General features: G+C 36.5%; 1 protein-coding gene across 1 annotated transcript in view; it reads right to left on the minus strand.

Annotated features, from left to right (window-relative positions):
* The window catches only part of CCDC172 (coiled-coil domain containing 172), a 58,100-nt gene that overhangs the window by 16,004 nt on the left and 22,552 nt on the right, over nt 1-19,544 (minus strand). Inside the window, exons 6-7 of the mRNA XM_011927823.1 lie at nt 7,107-7,208; nt 6,478-6,580 (exon numbers count right to left, since the gene is read on the minus strand). Coding sequence (XP_011783213.1) covers nt 6,478-6,580; nt 7,107-7,208 — 205 coding nt within the window. The remainder of the gene's footprint in view (nt 1-6,477; nt 6,581-7,106; nt 7,209-19,544) is intronic.

The raw sequence follows: 19,544 nt of genomic DNA on the forward strand, positions 1-19,544 counted from the left end.
CAGGATGGTCTCGATCTCCTGACCTCGTGATCCACCCGTCTCGGCCTCCCAAAGTGCTGGGATTACAGGCTTGAGCCACCGCGCCCGGCCTAATCTTGATGACTTTTATTGACACATGAAACTTTACATCTTTTATTATTATTATTATTAATATTTTTGAGACCGAGTCTTGCTCCTGTCGCCCAGGCTGGAGTGCAATGGCGTGATCTCTCCTCATTGCAACTTCCGCCTCCTGGGTTCAAGAGATTCTCCTGCCTCAGCCTCCTGAGTAGCTGGGATTACAGGCGTCCGCCCTCAGCTAATTTTCTTTTTTTTTTCTTTTGAGACAGAGTCTCGCTCTGCTGCCCAGACGGGAGTGCAGTGGCACCTTCTTGGCTCACTGGGAGCTCTGCCTCCTGGGTTCTCGCCATTCTCCTGCTCAGCCTCCCGAGTACCTGGGACTACAGGTGCCCGCCACCACATCCGGCTAATTTTTTGTATTTTTAGTAGAGACGGAGTTTCACTGTGTTAGCCGGAATGGTTTTGATCTCCTGACCTCGTGATCTGCCTGCCTCGGCCTCCCAAAGTGCTGGGATTACAGGTGTGAGTCACTGTGTCCAGCTGGAATTTTAAATCTTGTATGTTAAATTTATTAATCTTGTCCTTTTTGGTTTTCTTAATCACACTAGAGGTTTAATAAGCAGTTCTTTCTACTTTCCACTGGTTTTTCCATGGATTGACTTTTTACATATTATTTCTCTATCTCTATATTAATTCATATAAAATTATTTTAGTGGCATTTAAACACAAAATTACTCTTTTTAAAGTACTATCAGTAATCCAATTTCATATATAATTTATTCTGAAAGTGGGTATGAAAGTTGAATGTGTGATAGTAGAATTATCAGTTTTCTAATTCTGCTTTCCTTCAGTCCAGGCCACCAGCCGATAGGTAAGAGCCTTCACAGGTGTGTAACGCTAGACCAGAGGAATCTGCAGAAAAACGGCTAGAAGAGGGAGCAGTCCTGCCAGCATCTCCCTTCCTCCGAATCCTGGGTTGATTGGGGTAGGTATCTCTTTTTTACCACATATTTTCTGTCATCTTCCCAAACCCACACCAAAAGGGGTTGATTTATAAAGACAAACACAGGAAAATGAAAAAAGAAATCTGTATGATATTAAAGATATCAATGAATTTAGAAAATAATCACTGTAACATTTTGTATGGCTTGTATCATAAAATTATTTCACAATTTAGGGGAAAAGTTACATTTATATCAGAATATAACTTTTAAAATAATCAATTGAGTCTACCGTAAAAATTTCCTCTGTATTTGCTTTGAAGCTTAATAACTATAGTATGTGCCAAGGACTCACAAAACAGGGGATCTCTATTAGCTTGAAGGCTACATAATCAATGCTGTAGAGACACTTCTGTTAGTGAATAAATGATGAAGTTTTACCAGAAAAGATGCAGAGTCAACAGAAATATTCAGCAAAATATAGAGCTAAAAAACAATCCTGGAATTAAATGGGGATTCTCATATTTTATAAATGTTAAAAAAGATGGAAATGATATAGGTAGGGCACAGATACACAACTATTTGATGAATATTTTGAAGACACTGTAGAACTGAGATCTTGTTACTCTTGTCTACTTTGAGCTTTTTTGTTGATGAAAACAAAGAGCAAAGATAATGTAGACTATTTTACAAATAGAGACTGGATAACAATTCATATTACTCTACTAAATGCTGCTTATTCTAAATAATGTTACAGAAAGACTCTTGCAAGTATTTAAGGATACATTTATAAAAGTGTGCCTAATTAGGAATATTTAGAAACTATCTTGTACATCTATTAATGAGAGACTGGTTACATAAATATGGCATCTCCATATAATGGCATTAAAAAGAATGAAGATTAGTACAAACTAAAATGAAAACGTTTACATTTTGATAAATAATCAAACTAACTGCAGACCAGTAAGTGTGATCCATAATCCCATTTTTGCTAAACACACACAGACATACCTATGTACATGTCACACAAACAGAAATAAATTCTGACAGTATACACATCAAACTTTTAACAGTGGTCACACTTAGGGGTGTCAGAGCAACAGTATGAAAACGGAGATTTTGACACTTCACATCTTTGGAGTGTTTAAAGTTTTATTCAATCAACATAGGCTATTCTCATAATTTAAATATATATATATAGTAAAATAAAAAATATATACATGTGTAAACATACATATTTATTTATGTATCTTTGAAAGAGTTTGAAAACACGTTAATACCATACTGAGTTTATGCCTTCTTACAGGTCTAAGGACCAACAGTGTGACCTCTATGACCAACTGAACTAGACGACTTTTTCACTGAAGAGGTCACTGCACTGCTTTACCACATGACATTAATGCATTTGGAGTCTCTTGTAGCAGGTGTATATTAACTTTTGTGCAGTTTACATTGCAAATATGCTCTTCCCAAACCATACTATCTTTTTTTTTCTTTTCTTTTTGTTGTTGTTGCCCTGTCTTGTGGTGCTAAAACAAAACCACACTATTTTTAAGTGCTTAGAAAGAAAATCTCATGCTGTTGCCTATGCAGATTTATTCCCAAAACAAGCTTCTTAATGCATTAAACAAACACAAATATCAGTAATACAAGATATACAAACATTCTAGAAAGAAGTTTTGTGGTGAAAGAAAATTCCTGAAATGTTTAAAGTTGTCTGTTATGCTATAATTTGGGGTAAATAAAAAAAAAGTCATGATCAAGAACTGTGCATTTTGGTAACACTGGTGTTGGGTAATAATAAAAAATAATAGGTTTGTGGCCAGGCGCGGTGGCTCACGCCTATAATCTTAACACTTTGGGAAGCCGAGGCAGGTGTACCACTTGAGGTCAAGAGTTCGAGACCAGTCTGGCCAACATGGTGAAACTCTGTCTTTACTAAAAATACAAAATTTTATTTTTAGTAAAGACAAAAATTAGTCAGGCGTGGTGGTGCATGACTGTAATCCCTTGCTCTAGGATACAGAGCAAGACTTTGTCTCAAATAATAAGAATAAGAGTAATAGGTTTGGGGGTTTACTGAGGCCCAACATATAACACTCTTCTTTCCTGCCTGAAATCTGCCCAATCAAAAAATAAGAAACGCAGAAAGCATGCAAAAATTCCACATTTATTACTGATATAGCAGACACTGGAAAATGTGGCTTAAATATGTAGGAAAGGGTTTGCTAATATCAAACCCCAGTATTAGACTAACTTAACTCACTCCATTAAAGGTAGCAGTGGACTCCACAGGCTTTCTCTTGTGGAGTCCAGCAATGATAAAACTTAAGAGATGGAGAAGCAGAGTGGGAAAACACGCTCTGAGGCAGGCCATGTTCCAAAGAGATAGGGAAAAGAAAGGGGCTGGGCTCCACATTTCCCAGTTTGCCTTTCCAAATTCACCGATCAGACTGTGTCACTCCTCTCCATATTAGGATAAGAGATTGAGGGACTAAGGAGAGGTCAGCATGATTAAACTTGTAAAGCTTTTTCCACATTGAAGAAAAACATAGGAGTGAAAATAATCCCTTCCAAAGTGGCACTATCCCCATGGTTAGAATACACCATGTCTTTGCAAGTAACACTGAAAATATATGAAGAAGAACTTTAATCTTTTTGTAGTGAAAATTCAATTATATGTAGACTCAATTACCAGAACAAATATTTATTGAACACTATGTGCCCTGGACTGTGCAAGATGCAAAGACTGAAAGAAAGATGAATCAGAAGAGGAGGGAGAGCTGGGATTCAAAAGGGTTTAACCACTATGCTTACTGCCTCTTAAGACTGTGATCTTTATTATTTCTGTTCTCCCTACACTATATGAAAAAAAACAGACCAGTCATAATCAATCAGTCACACCTCTTTGGGAGGTCTCTGATGAATTAACCTAATCTATGGCTTAAGTGTTAATCATGGCAATATTCTGTAAGTTAGCTGCTTAAATGTGTGTTAGTTACATATTTACTCTTCAAAACAGAATTTTTAAATAAACAAACATCTTGATACTTATAAATAAAGACAGATTATCTAAAGCAGAGACTATTAAATCATTCTGAATGTGAACCATTAAACCATTGTGAATGCAGAGGTTACCTAAAGCAGAGACCACTAAACTGTGAAACACTGGTTCTCTACACTAATGGATAACATCAAGATAGAGTCCAACAAATAACCTGAACATGGCTTATTAAGCTTTAAAATATGAACCATAATCATTATAAAAGAATTTCAATAGGCCGGGCGCGGTGGCTCAAGCCTGTAATCCCAGCACTTTGGGAGGCCGAGACGGGCGGATCACGAGGTCAGGAGATCGAGACCATCCTGGCTAACACAGTGAAACCCCGTCTCTACTAAAAAATACAAAAAACGAGCCGGGCGAGGTGGCGGGCGCCTGTAGTCCCAGCTACTTGGGAGGCTGAGGCAGGAGAATGGCGTAAACCCGGGAGGCGGGGCTTGCAGTGAGCTGAGATCCGGCCACTGCACTCCAGCCTGGGCAACAGAGCAAGACTCCGTCTCAAAAAAAAAAAAAAAAAAAAAAAGAATTTCAATATACACAAAATAAAACATGTATTAAAGTTGTCTAATTACTAAAACTAGAAACAATAAGCTCATAGAGATGAACTAATATTACAGATTTCCTCTGTAATTGCTGTCTTACTGGTTAAAGTTAACGAACATAGAAGTCATAATAACCTTAAAATAAAGCTGGTTCTCAGCTTGGGGGGATTTTGCCACCCCCTCCCCCAGCGGACATTTTGCAATGTCTGGAGACTTTTTTGGCTGCCACAACTGGTGAATGCAGAGTACTACTGCATGTAGCGGGTGGAGGACAGCGTTGCTACTAAACGTCTCACAATGCATAGAACAGCCCCCGACAACGAAGAATAATCTGGTCTAAAATGTCAACAAGGCCAAGGTTGAGAAATCCTGCTGTAAAAATAACATCTACTCCGTTAGAAGTCAAACCTGAGAAATTAAGAGAAATGCAACTATTATGGAATTCCATATACATTTGAACACAGAGATGAAAAAGACTATTCTATCCCAAAATTCAGTAACAAACTCAACTTAATTTTGGCCTTCATGATGAAGCTGAATGTCTTATTGTTTTTTGACATCATTAGTTTCTTGTTATTGCATTAATTGTAAGACTGATAATCCTCTTTCCTAAAATATTTATACTCAGTACTTTGATTTCACTCTTCACACTTGGGAAAACTTATGAAACATGCTAATTGGGAAACTAAGTATACATATCAATAAATGAAAAGCAGGAACTGATAAATATTGGCATTTAATTTAATAACTGCTAAAACGCAATTAATGGACTAAATACATGCACTGATACTTCTTTCTATCCAAATTTCCTAAGTCGTCATTTGTGAAGGAAAAAGCATTCTCTAACAGACTTGGTGTATTTAATTTTAACCCAGAGCACATTTTTATGACTGAGTGGTAAACCCACAAAACTGGAGTTCAGATTGGAAGCCCTCACACTACTAACTTTAATGATACCAGTAGGCATCACCATTTTTGGAAGTGCAAAAAAAATCAATGAGCAGATTGTCATTATCGAAACCCATTTTGCATCACACATATCACCCAAGAGATTGATATTTTATGCTTATAAAACTTAATATAAAATTAAATTGCAAATATTTTCTCACAATCTACTAAAATTATTGCCTAAGGTAATACACTGCTAATATGAAGCATTTGTTCAGCTCTAGTGGACATATTTCCTATACAATTTATGTGAAAGAAGCCTTCTTTTGCTTCTTCATAGATCCAGTAATGAGGTTTCTTTTCTTATATGAAACCTAGAAAGTACAGGAACTTCTTTAAAGTTAAGCCAGCAAAGGTAACACTAAATTAATTAATGAGAGTCAAATTTTAAAACTGGAGGTCTTTTCTCCTTGTGTTTATGACTATGTCATTTCAAATATCCAAATGCACATTTATTATCCAAATGCACAAAAATCATCTAAATAATTCATACAGAAAATACATTTTCACTTTTTAAGAACAAAACCAGAGAAACAAATGTCAAGTAAAATAGCAGTCTGATTTCCTCACACTTTGGAATCTAGAAAGATGAAAAGTAATTTCAATCATTTGCTGCCAAAAGTTAGGAATAACAGAAAGGAGAGTTGTCTTATCTCTTGGGATGTGAAAAATACTGAGTCTCAAGAAAAGATAAAATTAATTACACTATTATCAATCATCAACCCAATGCATCATGAACTTATGTGTAGCACCTTCTAGCCCCTGAAGTGTTTCCTTATTAGCACGCGTCAGAATACACAGAGAAGAAAATAATGTCTTCATCTGGAACTTTAAATTAATAATTGACGCGCTTAGCTTTATACCGAAATCTATTTAACTTGAAAAATTACCTGATTTATGCCAAAATATAATAGGAAACTCTTACCTTAAGCATTCTGCATCATTTTGAGGCTTTTCATTGATTTTTATTTTTTCTGCCTCTAGATGTTTGGTAGTACAAATGGATTCATTCTTTTCATCTTCAAAAACTAAACAAATTAAAAAATAGTTGCAATCTTTTGAAAATTAAACATAAAGATTACCTTTATTCACTCATAAGAAAAATACTCTAATTTTTGATGCGTTCATATAAAATTTATATACTAATGATTTTTATTTTCTACTTTAATGTAGCAATTACATGCACAAAAAAGATCTTTAAAAGATTTGTGGCCAGGCGCGGTGGCTCAAGCCTGTAATCCCAGCTACTGGGGAGGCTGAGGCAGGAGAATGGCGTAAACCCGGGAGGCGGAGCTTGCCATGAGCTGAGATCCGGCCACTGCACTCCAGCCTGGGCGACAGAGTGAGACTCCCTCTTAAAAAAAAAAAAAAAATGTTTTGCGACATTAAAAATACCAGATCTCACACTGATGACTGTTTTATCTATTTCTTTTTTAGTGCCAACAATAGCACTATATCACAACAGGTTAATATATTTTAAAAGAATAATATGCCCTTACCATGTGTATATAACTATATTCATCAGCAAAATAAGCTAACTCATGAAGGTAATACCTTTAAGTTTTCTTTGGAGAGTAAATAATTCTTGTATCAATTCACTCTTTTGTTTCTGAAGTTCATTTAGCTGGCTACTATCATGTTCCATTGACTTCATTTCTAGAAACAAATACAAAAGCATCAAAAATAAAATACTTAGAAATAAACTTAACCAAGAAAGTAAAAGACCTGTACACTAAAATCTATAAAACACAGATGAAAGAAAGTGAAGACAACACAAATAAGTGAAAAGATATTCATGTCTATGGATTGGAAGAATTAACATTGTTAAAATATCCATACTACCCAAAGTAACATACAGAGTCAATGCAATCCTCATGAAAATTCCAATGGTATTCTTCACAGAAATAGAAAAAAATCAATCCTAAAAACTCTAAAAAGAAATAGAAAAATAAACAAATGCAAAAAATCTATTTTAAGCATTTAGGCTTTGCCTTGCAAGTCAGCAATTATTAACATTTTCTCATGTAGTAAAAATCTAAGCAGCATATGGTTAATTTTAAGCCCCAACTAGCTTCCCCTGGCCAACTAGTAACTCTTTTTAAGAAACTGACCAGAACTTATTAATCACCAGCTGGATACAAAAAGATAAGTTAGTAGATGGTTAGTCTACCAAGAGAATTCAAAATATGTAATATCACTTAGTGAAATAAAGTTCCAAATAAGAAAATTATCCTTCATAACTAAAACCCATTTAAAATGACATTGCATAATACTCACAATATGGCTACAAGCTTTCACAATATTGCTAATATTGTTTCTTCTACCTAAAATGCCCTTGCTCCCTTTATTCTCATGACAAATCCCAATTCATCCTTTAAGACTCATCTCCTAAATTTTCAAGTATTATTTGTCTTCTGCCATAATTTCTGGAACTCCACTTACACATTTATTAGATTATTTTATATTGTTCCACATGTCTCTGAGGAGCTTTGTAGTTTTTTGAAGTCTTTTGTTTCCCTCTGTGTTTCAATTTTTTAAGTTTTCTGTAAATTCACTGGTCTCTTCTTCTGCAGCCTCTGATCTGCCCTTAATCTCTTTCAGGAAATTTTTCATATCAGATTGATTTCCTTCCTTCCTTCCTTCCTCCCTCCCTCCCTCTCTCCCTTCCCTCCCCTCCCTCCCCCTTCCTCCTCCTCCTCCTCCCCTCTTCCATCACGTCTGGCTAATTTTTATATTTTTTAGTAGGGATGTGGTTTCACCATGTTGGCCAGGCTGGTCTCGAACTCTTGATCTCGTGTTCTGCCTGCCTTGGCCTCCCAAAGTGCTGGGATTACAGGTGTGAGCCACTGCACCTGGCCCAGATATTGTATTTTCTAACTTTTAGAGCCCCTTTGGTTCCTTTTACAAACAATTTTTATTAATATAATTCACATACCACATAATTCATCCTTTTAAAGTGTACAATTCATTGGGATTTAGTATTTTCACAGATATGTGCATCCAATTGCCATTATACAATTTTGGAACATTTCACTCCCCCCACCAAAGAAACCCCATACCTGTCACTCCAAATTTCCCCTAGCTCTGCCAGCCCTAGGCAACCACCAATCTATTTTCTGTCTATACAGATTTGCCTATTCTGGACATTTCACAACAATGGAATCATACAATATGTGGTCTTTTGCGTCTGGCTTCTATCACTTAGCATAATGATTGCAAGGACTACCCTTTCTTTTGTAGCATGTGTCAGTGTTTCATTTATCTGATGCCTGAATATAATTCCACTGCATAGATATGCCCATATTTTGTTTTTGGATTCCTCAGGTGATTGACATTTGGGTTGTTTCCACTTTTTCGCTACGATGAATAATGCTATGAACATTCACGTACAGCCATGTGTTGTCTGACAACAGGGACATGTTCTGAGAAGTAAGTCCTTAGGTGATTATATTGTCGTGAGAACAACATCAAGTGTACTCACACACACTTAGATGGGATAGCCTACTACACACATAGGCTATACTGTATAGCCTATTGCTCCCAGGTTACAAACCTATACAGCATGTTACTGTACTGAACACTAGAGGCAACTGGAACACAGTAATAAGTATTTGTGTATCTAAACATATCTAAGCCTAGAAAAGGTACAGCACAAATAGAGTATAAAAGATAAAAAATGGTACTCCTGTGTAAGATACTTACCATGAATGGAGCTTGTAGTACTGGAAGTTGCTTTGAGTGAGTCAATAAGTGAGTGGTGAGTGAATGCACAGGCCCACGACATTACTGTACACTGCTCTAGACTTTACCAACACTATGCTTAGGCTACACTACTTTAAAAATATTTTTCTTTTTTCAATAATAAATTAACTTTCACTTTCTTTAACATTTTAAAGAAACTTTTAAAAAACATTTTGACTTGTAATAACACTTAGCTTAAAACAAATATACAGTACAGGTGTAAAATATAGTACTTCTTACTTCTGAAACTTTTGTTTTGTAAAAAACTAAGACACAAATACACACAATTAGCTTAGGCCAACACAAGGTCAGGATCATCAATACCACTATCTTTCACCTCCACATCACCTTGTCCTGGAAGACAAGCCCCTACTGGAAGGTCCTCGGGGGCAATAACATAGATGGAGCTGTCATTTTCTTTTTATTTATTATTATTATTATTATTTTTGACACGGAGTCTCGCTCTGTCACCCAGGCTGGAGTGCAATGGCGTGATCTTGGCTCACTGCAACCTCCGCCTCCTGGGTTCAAGCAATTCTCCTGTGTTGGCCTCCCAAGTAGCTAGGAGTACAGGTGCATGCCACCATGCCTGGCTAATTTTTTGTATTTTAGTAGAAACGGGGTTTCACCATGTTGCCCAGGCTCATCTCGAACTCCTGAGCTCAGGCAATCTGCCTGCCTTGGCCTCCCAAAGTGCTGGGATTAGTTGTGAGCCACCAAGCCTGGCCTGGAGCTGTCATCTTCTATGATAACAATGCCTTCTAGAATAATTCTTATAGGACCTGCTTGAGGCTGTTTTACAGTTAACTTTTTTTTAATAAATAGGAGAAATATACTCTAATAATTATAAAAAGTATAATAATACATAAACCAATAACAGTCATTTATTATCTTTATCAAATATTATGTACTGTTCATAATTGTATGTGCTATACTTTTATATGACTGGCAGCACAATAGGTTTGTTTACACTACAATCGCAAAAACATGTAATATGTTGTGCCACAATGTCACTAGGCAATAGGAATTTTTTCAGCTCCATTATAATCTTATTGCACCACTGTCATACATGGTCTTTTATTGATTGAAATGATGTTATGTGGTGCATGACTGTACAAGGTCTTGTGTGGACATGTTTGCAATTGTCTTAAATACCTAGAAGTGGAATCACTGAATCATATAGTAACTCTAGTTTTAATGCCTTGAGAAATGGCCAAACTGTTTCCAAAGCAGTTGCATCATTTTACATTCCTCCAATTTCTCCATATTCTTGCCAACACTATTACTGTCCACCTTTATTATAGCCACACTAGTGGGATCTCACTGCGGTCTTGATTTGCCTTTCCCTCATAACTAATAATGTGAGCAACTTTTCATGTTGCTCAAAAAAATACGTCGTAGAGTTGTATAAAAATATTTTCTTCTTTTTAAACTTTGTTGTAAATAATTAGGCTAGGCCTACACAAGGTCATGATTATCAATGCCAGTGTCTTTCTCCTCCACATATTGTCCTGGAAGACAAGCCCCTACTGGAAGGGGCTTTGTATAGCTTTTTTGGGAAATGTCTATTTAGTTCCTTTGTCCATTTTTAAATTGGGTTATCTTTTTATTAAGTTGTAAGAGTTTTTAATATGTTCTGGATACAAGTCCCTTATATCTGATTTGCAAATATTTTCTCCCATTTTGTGGTCATCTTTTTACTTCCTTGATAGTATCCTTTGAAACATAAGAGTTTTTAACTTTGATGAAGTCCAATTTATCTACACTTTATTGCTTGTGCATATCTAAAATAAAACCATTCCCTAATCCAAGCTCATGAAACGTTACACCTGTATTTTCTTGTAAGAGTTTTTCATTTTTAGCTCTTACATTTAGGTGTCTGATCCATTTTGAGTTAATTTTCGTGTATGCTAGAGGTGGATGTACACATTTATTCCTTTTTTTTTTGGAGACAGAGTCTCACTCTGTTGCCCAGGCTGGAGTGCAGTGGCGTGATCTTGGCTCACTGCAAGCCCCACCTCCCAGGTTCACGCCATTCTCCTGCCTCAGCCTCCTGAGTAGCTGGGACTACAGGTGCCCGCCACCACACCTGGCTAATTTTTTGTATTTTTAGTAGAGATGGGATTTCACCATGTTAGCCAGGATGGTCTCGATCTCCTGACCTAGTGATCCACCCACCTTGGTCTCCCAAAGTGCTGGAATTACAGGCATGAGCCACCACATCTGGCCTTGTTTATTAGCTCTAATAGTTTTCCAGTAGATTCCTTATGGTTTCTATATACAAGATCATGTTATCTTTGAATAGAGATAGTTTTACCTCTTCCTTTCCAACATGGATTATTTTTTCTCTTTTTATTCCTAATTGCTCTGCCTAAAACCCCCCACTATAATGTTGATTAGAAGTTGTAAGAGTAGATATCCTTGTCTTGTTCTTGATCTTAGAGGTGAAACATTCATTCCATTGTCATTAAGAACGACATCAGCTGTGGGTTTTTCTATAGATGCCATCTATCAGGTTGACGAAAGTTCCTTCTATCCCTAGTTTATTGAGTGGTTTTATTATGAAAGTTGTTGAATTTTGTCAAATGTTTCTTCTGTGTCTTTGGTTATTTTTACATCTTCCATTTAGTTCCTCATTATGCTCATGTCCTTGAGTACATTTAGAATATTTCTAGAAGTTTTAATTATTTTTCCTTCTAATTGCATCATCTATATCATTTCTAGGTATGTTACTACTGAACAAATTTCCTTCTTGCTCTGAGTTATAATATGCGGCTTCTTTACATGTCTAGTAATTTTTGACTGTATACCACACGTTGTGTTTACTATTTTGTTAAATGAGTTTTGCTACCTTCCCATAAAGGATGTTGATGTTTGTTTTAGCAGGCAGGTAAGCTACTTATGGGTCATGTGCAAATCTTGTTTATAAGAGTTTTTTAGGATAGGTCTAGAAAAATATTTAATTTAATTTAATCCTGCTATTAAGGCAGAGCTCTTCTGTTTAATGAAATATTTCTATTATGACAAGATGGAACATGAATGTCTTCCATTCCCATACGAGCTCTTAGAATTGTCCACCTTATTGCTCCCCAGTAGTTTTTCTTTACTCAGCTCAGTGGAGTTTCCCATCTGTTTACGCAGGTTCAAGTATATCCAAAGACTCAAGAGGATCTCAATCCAGATTTCCGGAGCTTTTTCTCTGTGTAGATCAGTTCTCTCAAGTACATTGTCCTGAAAATTCTAGCTAACTTGGCCTCCCTAAATTCCAGTCTTTGTTTCCGCAACTCAGACCATTTTGCATTGCTTAAGTTCCTCCTCCCAGTGCTACTATCCAAAAACTGTATCCAGTGAGAAGGCTTGGACAATTAGGGCTTACCTCATTTGTTTCCCTTCTCTCAGGGATCATGCTCCTGTACTCTCTTGTCCTCAATATCTAAAAGTAGTTTTTCATATTATTTTCTTCAGTCTTTCAGTTGTAACAGAAGGGAAAATTCCATAAAATTATTCCTCACAACGATAAGTAAAAGTTCTCCACATAATATTTAAATTATCCTTTTACTTGTCTCTCTTCCACATTAGATCACAAGCTCCCCTGAAAACAGGAACTATGCCTCATTCAACTTTAAATCCCAATTTCTGTACAGTGCCTGATGTAGTATATACAGTAGATGCTCAAGAAAGCATGTTGAACACACTAAAATAAATCATATAATTGACTTTAAATATTTTTGATTATTCACAATGTTTTTGTCCACTAATGTAGGTAACTGAAAGTGGACAATTCAATGAAAAGAAAATACATTCAGTTTATGCTTCTGCTCCCTTAATAAAAGCTTAAAATATAAATATAACTACACACTAATATTTAATAGAGGGAATCCAGAATACCATAACACAATATTCAACAGATTAAAAAAGATACAATATTTTATTCATTATTAATCGATTTATCAGACATTCTATGACAAAAATATCTTTCTAAAACTTAGGCAAGAATAATGGAGAAATACTGGATTTAAATATTTCTGAAATGTACTTTTCTTAATCCTGACACTTTAGGCTACATGAAAAAGGTAAGTCTAAAGATTAACCCTTTAAAGAAAAAAGTAAAACAAATATGCCAATTTCTTATGAGGCTTATAGAACAGAAAAAAATAAACACTGTGTTTGTGCTGATAACTTTTTCCCCACTTGTTTATTGTCTCACTATTATTTTATTGTTATTTTTATTTACAGCTTTATTTAGGTATAATTGATGTGGTAATCACCTTTTAATTTCTTCCACGGCCTAAAACCCACAATGTTCCAATCAACAGCTAGCTTTTATGGTTATGGATATTAAACCAACTAAGACAATCAGAATTAATTTACATCTTTTAACATGTAAGTTGTTTTTCTCATATGTACATTGCCAATCATTAAAGGATATTGCCAAGCAAGGAAAAAGTGTCATATATTGCTTATCTCACATCTAAGAAAAATGAATTCAACAACTGGGAGAAATGATTAAGGGGAACATTTTGAGAAAAACATTATGACCACCATTATTTTGAAGCCAAAAGTGATGAACTTTTATCTATGAATTATCAGATGTTTAAAATAAATATTCAGTCATTTTACAAACAGATATATTGAATATCAATTATTCCACCTTTCTAGTTTCTCAGGTCAAAAACCTTAAAGTCAACCTTAACACTTCTTTCTCTCATATTCCACATCAAGTGCATCTTGAAATCCTGCTTGCTACCTTCAAAACATATTTAGAACCTGAATACCACTTACCACTTCTATGCTGCATCCCTGATCCAGCTGCTCATCATCTCTCATCTGGATTACGGCCACCATTTTCTAGGTTTCTGTTTCTGCTTTTACCTCCCTTAAGTGTGTTCTCAACAGCGGTCAAAGTAATCCTATTCAAATGTGAGACCCTTCGCTCCTTTGCTTGAGTCCTCCAATGGCTTCTGATCTCACTTCGGTTAAAGTCTTTAGAATGACCCACAAGGTTTTAAAATATCTGGATTCCTGTCACCTCTCTGATCTCATGACCTCTCTTTTTACTCTAAATGTCTTAGGCTCTGCCTTTCCTCAAAAACGATTACGTACAATCTCCCTTCAGGTGATTTGCAGCAGCTATTCCTTCTCGGTGAAATGCTCTTCCCCCAGGTATTCACTTGGTTTATTCCATTACCTCTTTCAGGTCTTATTCAAAACTTGCCTTATCAATGAGGCTTTCCCTGGACATCTATGTAATACTGTACCACACACCCCACTGCACCCCACCCCTTATCTATCTATCCCTCTTCCCTCCCTTATTTTTCTCCTCTCCCTCCCTCTCTTTCTTCCATCTCTCACGCTGGACGATGGCAGGGATTTTTTTCTTCTTTTCTTGGTCACTACAGTAACACCAGGTCCTATAAAAATGCCTGATACACAAGAAGTGCACAAGTATTAGCGAATGAGTGAATAAACTAAGCACATTTCAGAAATACATTTGTAAGCAAATGTAGTTCCTCTCTCTGTGAAAGTTTATACTTTAGTGGAAGAAACAGACAGGAATCAAATAATCATACAAGTGTGTAATTACAATGCTTTGAAGAAAAAGCACAGAGGGCAATGAGAGAATATAAGCAGAGGAGCTGACCTAATATGGAATTGGGAGGGTGGAGTATCACGGAAGGATTTCCTGAGGATGTAACATTTGAGATTAGATCAGAAGAATGATGAAGTTAACTAGATCACCAGTCCCCAACCTTTTTTGGCACCAGGGAGTTTTTGTGGAAGACAATTTTTCCATGGACTGGGGGAAGGGGAAGGGGTGGCTTCAGGATGATTCAATTGCATTACATTTATTGTATACTTTATTTCTATTTTTATTATATTATAATCTATAATGAAATAATCACACAACTCACCATAATGTAGAATCAGTGGGATCCCTGAGCTTGTTTCACTGCAACTAGACTGTCCCATCTGGGGGTGATGGGAGACAGTGGCAAATCATCAGCCATTAGATTATCATAAGGAGCATGCAACCTACATTCCTCACATGCACAGTTCACGAGAGGGTTTACACTCAAGAATCTAATGCCACTGCTGATCTGACAGGAGGCAGAGCTCAGGTGGTAATGTGGGTGATGGGGAGTTGCTGGAAATACAGACGAAGCTTTGCTCACTCACCCACCACTCACCTCCTGCTATGTGGCTTGCTTTCTAACAGGCCATGGACCAGTACTGGCCCAGGGGTTGGGAACCCATAAACTAGATAAAGGATTAAAAAAGTATTCCAAATAGACACAGTCAACAGTCCTGAGGCAGGAAGAAGCAGGGTACAATCTAGGAACACAAAAGAGGGCAGCATGCCTTTAGCACAAAGAAGCTGCTGGGTGAGGCTGGAAGGTGGAGAGGTACTAGATGCTGCAGGGATGGCAAAACAGGTTGAAAAGCTTGGTTTGCCATATTTAAACAGAACATTGAGAAATTATTGTATTAAGCCTAAGAGGCTTAATACAATAGTACAGTATTAATAATATCTTTATAAAAAATGGATGTTCACATTTTGGCAACCTCAAGGAGTAAGAACAGGCACTAATCCTGCAGTTAAAAAATAGTAAATCAAAGATAACATCTGGCAGTGGGAAAAACCACTGAGTAGCAGAAAATAGTATTAATATGAAAATAGCTATGAAGTTAAAAATGGAGATTATTCAAAACCAATGAAACTGGCTGACTAATAATCATAGTTGTGGGCTCAGTGGGCAAGGTGGGCAAGCTCAGTGGGCAAGCTCAGTGGGCAAGGTCAGAATGAAGGAAGAAAGAGGAGAAAAGTCAAGTGTCAGAAAATAACAGATGTGGCACAAATTAGAAGTGGGAATGGAAGAGCAAACACTGACAGGTAAGAAGACAAATGGAAGCTAAACTGCTCTGGGAAGTCAACAGCTCTAATATCTGCTTAAAATTTGAACAACTTATTTCTCCACCACCACCACCACCAAGAAGAGCTGCCACAAACAGTTTCAGAGGTTAATTTTTTTGAACTTTGAAGGAATAGGTAATTATAGTATGTGCATTTTTCCAAGCAGAGAAAGAAGAAAGCATCAGTATGCTTTTTGTGAAATCAACATAATATACACACAAAGATTAATCTCACATACACTGATATACACTGATGCAAAAATCTTAAACAAGATATTATCAAATAAAATTTAGTAATACATTAGAAGACTAAGAGTGCACAGCTAAGTAAGGTTAGTGATAGGATATATATAAATAAAATTCATTACATTAATAGATGACAGTTGGAAATATGAACGTCTCAAAAAGGAGACGTAGTGGGAGGGAGGGAAGAATGGTGGAGGATACAACTACACATACAAAACCCAGTGAAATCAAGTTGTATCAGCTTCAACTAATGACAATTTTGTCTTTGTTTTCCAATATTTACTGTGTATCTAATTTTATAGGCTGATACTTTTAGAACGCTGTTACATAATAGTGATGATATCGGATACCCTCCCTTATTACTGTTATGGAAATACTTCTAGAGTTTCACTGTTAATCATGATGCCAGTTTGAAGCTCGCTCTCTCTCCTTCTTCCTCTCCCTTCACCTCTCCTCCACCATTTTTCCCTCCTTCCCCCAACATCGCCTTTTTTAAAACAATCACATGCTTTTCCAACGGTAATCTATTAATATAATGAATTTTATTAATAGATATCCCATTTCTGCTCTTCCTTCTGCTCAACTCCTTATAATTTGGCTTTTGCCCTGCTTATTACCTCAATCTACTCCTTTTCCTGAAGGCCACCAGTGACCTCCGATTGCTGCTTCTTAGTCCTTATTCTAGTTGACAGCTCAGCAGCAATCAACATGGGCTGATCATGCCTTCAAATACTCTCTCCCTAGGTAACGTCAGCTCCCGCCCGTCTTTCATGAAGCTTTCTCAGACTCTTCACTCACGTTTTTGAAAATCCTGAGGTTCTGCAGTGTACTGTCCATTTTCTTTCAATAAATTCTCTCTAGGTGAGTCCCAAAATGTAATAGCTCTAGCCCAGAACTCTCTCTGAGCTCTTGACTTAAATTACAACTATCTAATTGATGTCTATACTCAAATCTCTCACTTGGCCAATCAGTATCATTCTCCAGACCTCAGTCTGAAGGCAACTTGTTCAGGGAAATCTTCCTTAACTTCCTAGCCAGTTTTAAGTCTACTTATATGTGTTCTCATATCATCTTGTGCTTCTCCTTTTGAAGCAGTCATCAATTTATTATTATCTCATTCATATTGTTGGGGCCAGCACATTAATCAAAATAAAAGTCCCTGCTATTAAGGAGATTAAAGTTTTATATGAAAATGTTATGAAATACCTAGAAACAGACTTTCTGAAAGAATAAAATCCAACAACATCAGGTACTCTGAAAACAAATCTTTTAAAATAAATCCATATTTCTGGAAAAAGGGAACCAAACTAGAGGGCTCCTATAGTATTTGTGATATCAGGGACTTTTTTTCCTTAATTTTATAGAGGAATAACTTACATAAAGTATATTCATTTAGAGCATACAATTTCATGACTTTTGACAGTCACTGACACCTATGAAATGCCCACAAGCAAGAAACTGTACATTTCTATCAACCCCAAAAGATTCGTTGTGACCCTTCACAGTTCATCCATTTTGACCCAGGCAACCATTGTTCCGCTTGCTATTACTGTAGATTAGTTTGCACGTGTCTAGCTTCTTTTAATCACCATATTATTTTGAAATGGGTCCATGTAGTGTGCCAGTAGAATTAGTCATTTTTACTGCCAAGTATTTCATTCCACAGATATGTCAATTTTGTTTAACCATTCACTTCTGGGCTGTTTTTTTTTTTTCTTTTTTGAGATGGAGTCTGACTCTGTCGCCCAGGCTGGAGTGCAATGGCACGATCTTGGCTCACTGCAACCTCCGCCTCCCAGGTTCATGCCATTCTCCTGCCTCAGCCTCCCGAGAAGCTGGGATTACAGGTACCTGCCATCACGCCTGGCTAATTTTTTTTAGTTCTAGTAGAGACGGGGTTTCACTATGTTGGTGAGGCTGGTCTTGAACTCCTGACCTTGTGATCTGCCCGCCTCAGCCTCCCAAACCATTCACTTCTTAATGGACATTTAAGTTATGTTCAGGTTTTGACTACTGTGAATAAAACTGCCAAAACGTTAGGATATAGATTTCATTTCTCTGGAGTATCTCATTGTGGAGTGGCTGGGTTGTTTGGTAAATGTACATTTAGCTTGTTAAGAAACTGCAAAACAATTTTCTAAAGTGACTGTACCATTCATTTTACATTCCCATCACTGCCATATGAGTATCAGATGCTCCACATTCTCATCAACATTTGGTATGGTCAGTCTTTTTAACTTTAATTAAGTGGATATACAGTGATATATCACTGCCGTTTTAATTTGCATTTTCCAAATGACTAAAGATATTATCTTTACACATGTTCACTGGTCATTAGTACTCTATTGTGAAGTTCAACTTTTTTCCCTTTTATAATTGGCTTTTTGCCCTTCTTGTTTTTTAAGTTGTTAGAGTTCATTATGTTCTGGGTAACAGTACATTGGAAGATATATTAGTGCAAATATTCTCTCCAAGACTGTTGTTGGTCTTCTAATTTTCTTAAGTGTCTGTTTTTCTTTTTACGGCTCATGATTCTTGTGTCCCATCTAAGAAATCATTGCCTATTCCAAGATGGAAAAGATTTTCTCCTATGTTTTCTTCTAGGAAATTCATTATTTTAGCTTTTGTGTTTAGGTGTATGCCTATTTTGAGTTAATTTATAATATGGTGTGAAGAGTTAAGGATCATTGTTTTGCAATGGATGTCCAATTCTCCTAGCACCACTTATTGAAAAGACTTTCCTTTTCCCACTGAACTGCCTTTCCATCTTTGTTGAAAACCAGTTGACAACATGCATTTCTATTTCTGGACTCTCCTCTGTTCCAGCTATTTATATGCCTGTTTTCAAGGCAGTGACACGTTATCTTGATTACTATAGAATTTTAGTCTATTTTGAAATCACAGAATATAAATCCTTAAATTTTATTCTTTTAAAAATTGTTTTGACTTTTGTTAAGTCATTTGTATTTCTACATACAAAGGCATTGTTCTCATAGGAGATAATGGCTCCATGTCCCTGAAGACCTTCCAGTGGGACAAGATGTAGAGGTGGAAGACAGCGATATTGATGATCCTGACTCTGTGTAGGCTTAA

The sequence above is a fragment of the Colobus angolensis genome, unplaced genomic scaffold, assembly GCF_000951035.1.
Source record: "Colobus angolensis palliatus isolate OR3802 unplaced genomic scaffold, Cang.pa_1.0 Scaffold75, whole genome shotgun sequence".
Classification (NCBI taxonomy): domain Eukaryota; kingdom Metazoa; phylum Chordata; class Mammalia; order Primates; family Cercopithecidae; genus Colobus; species Colobus angolensis.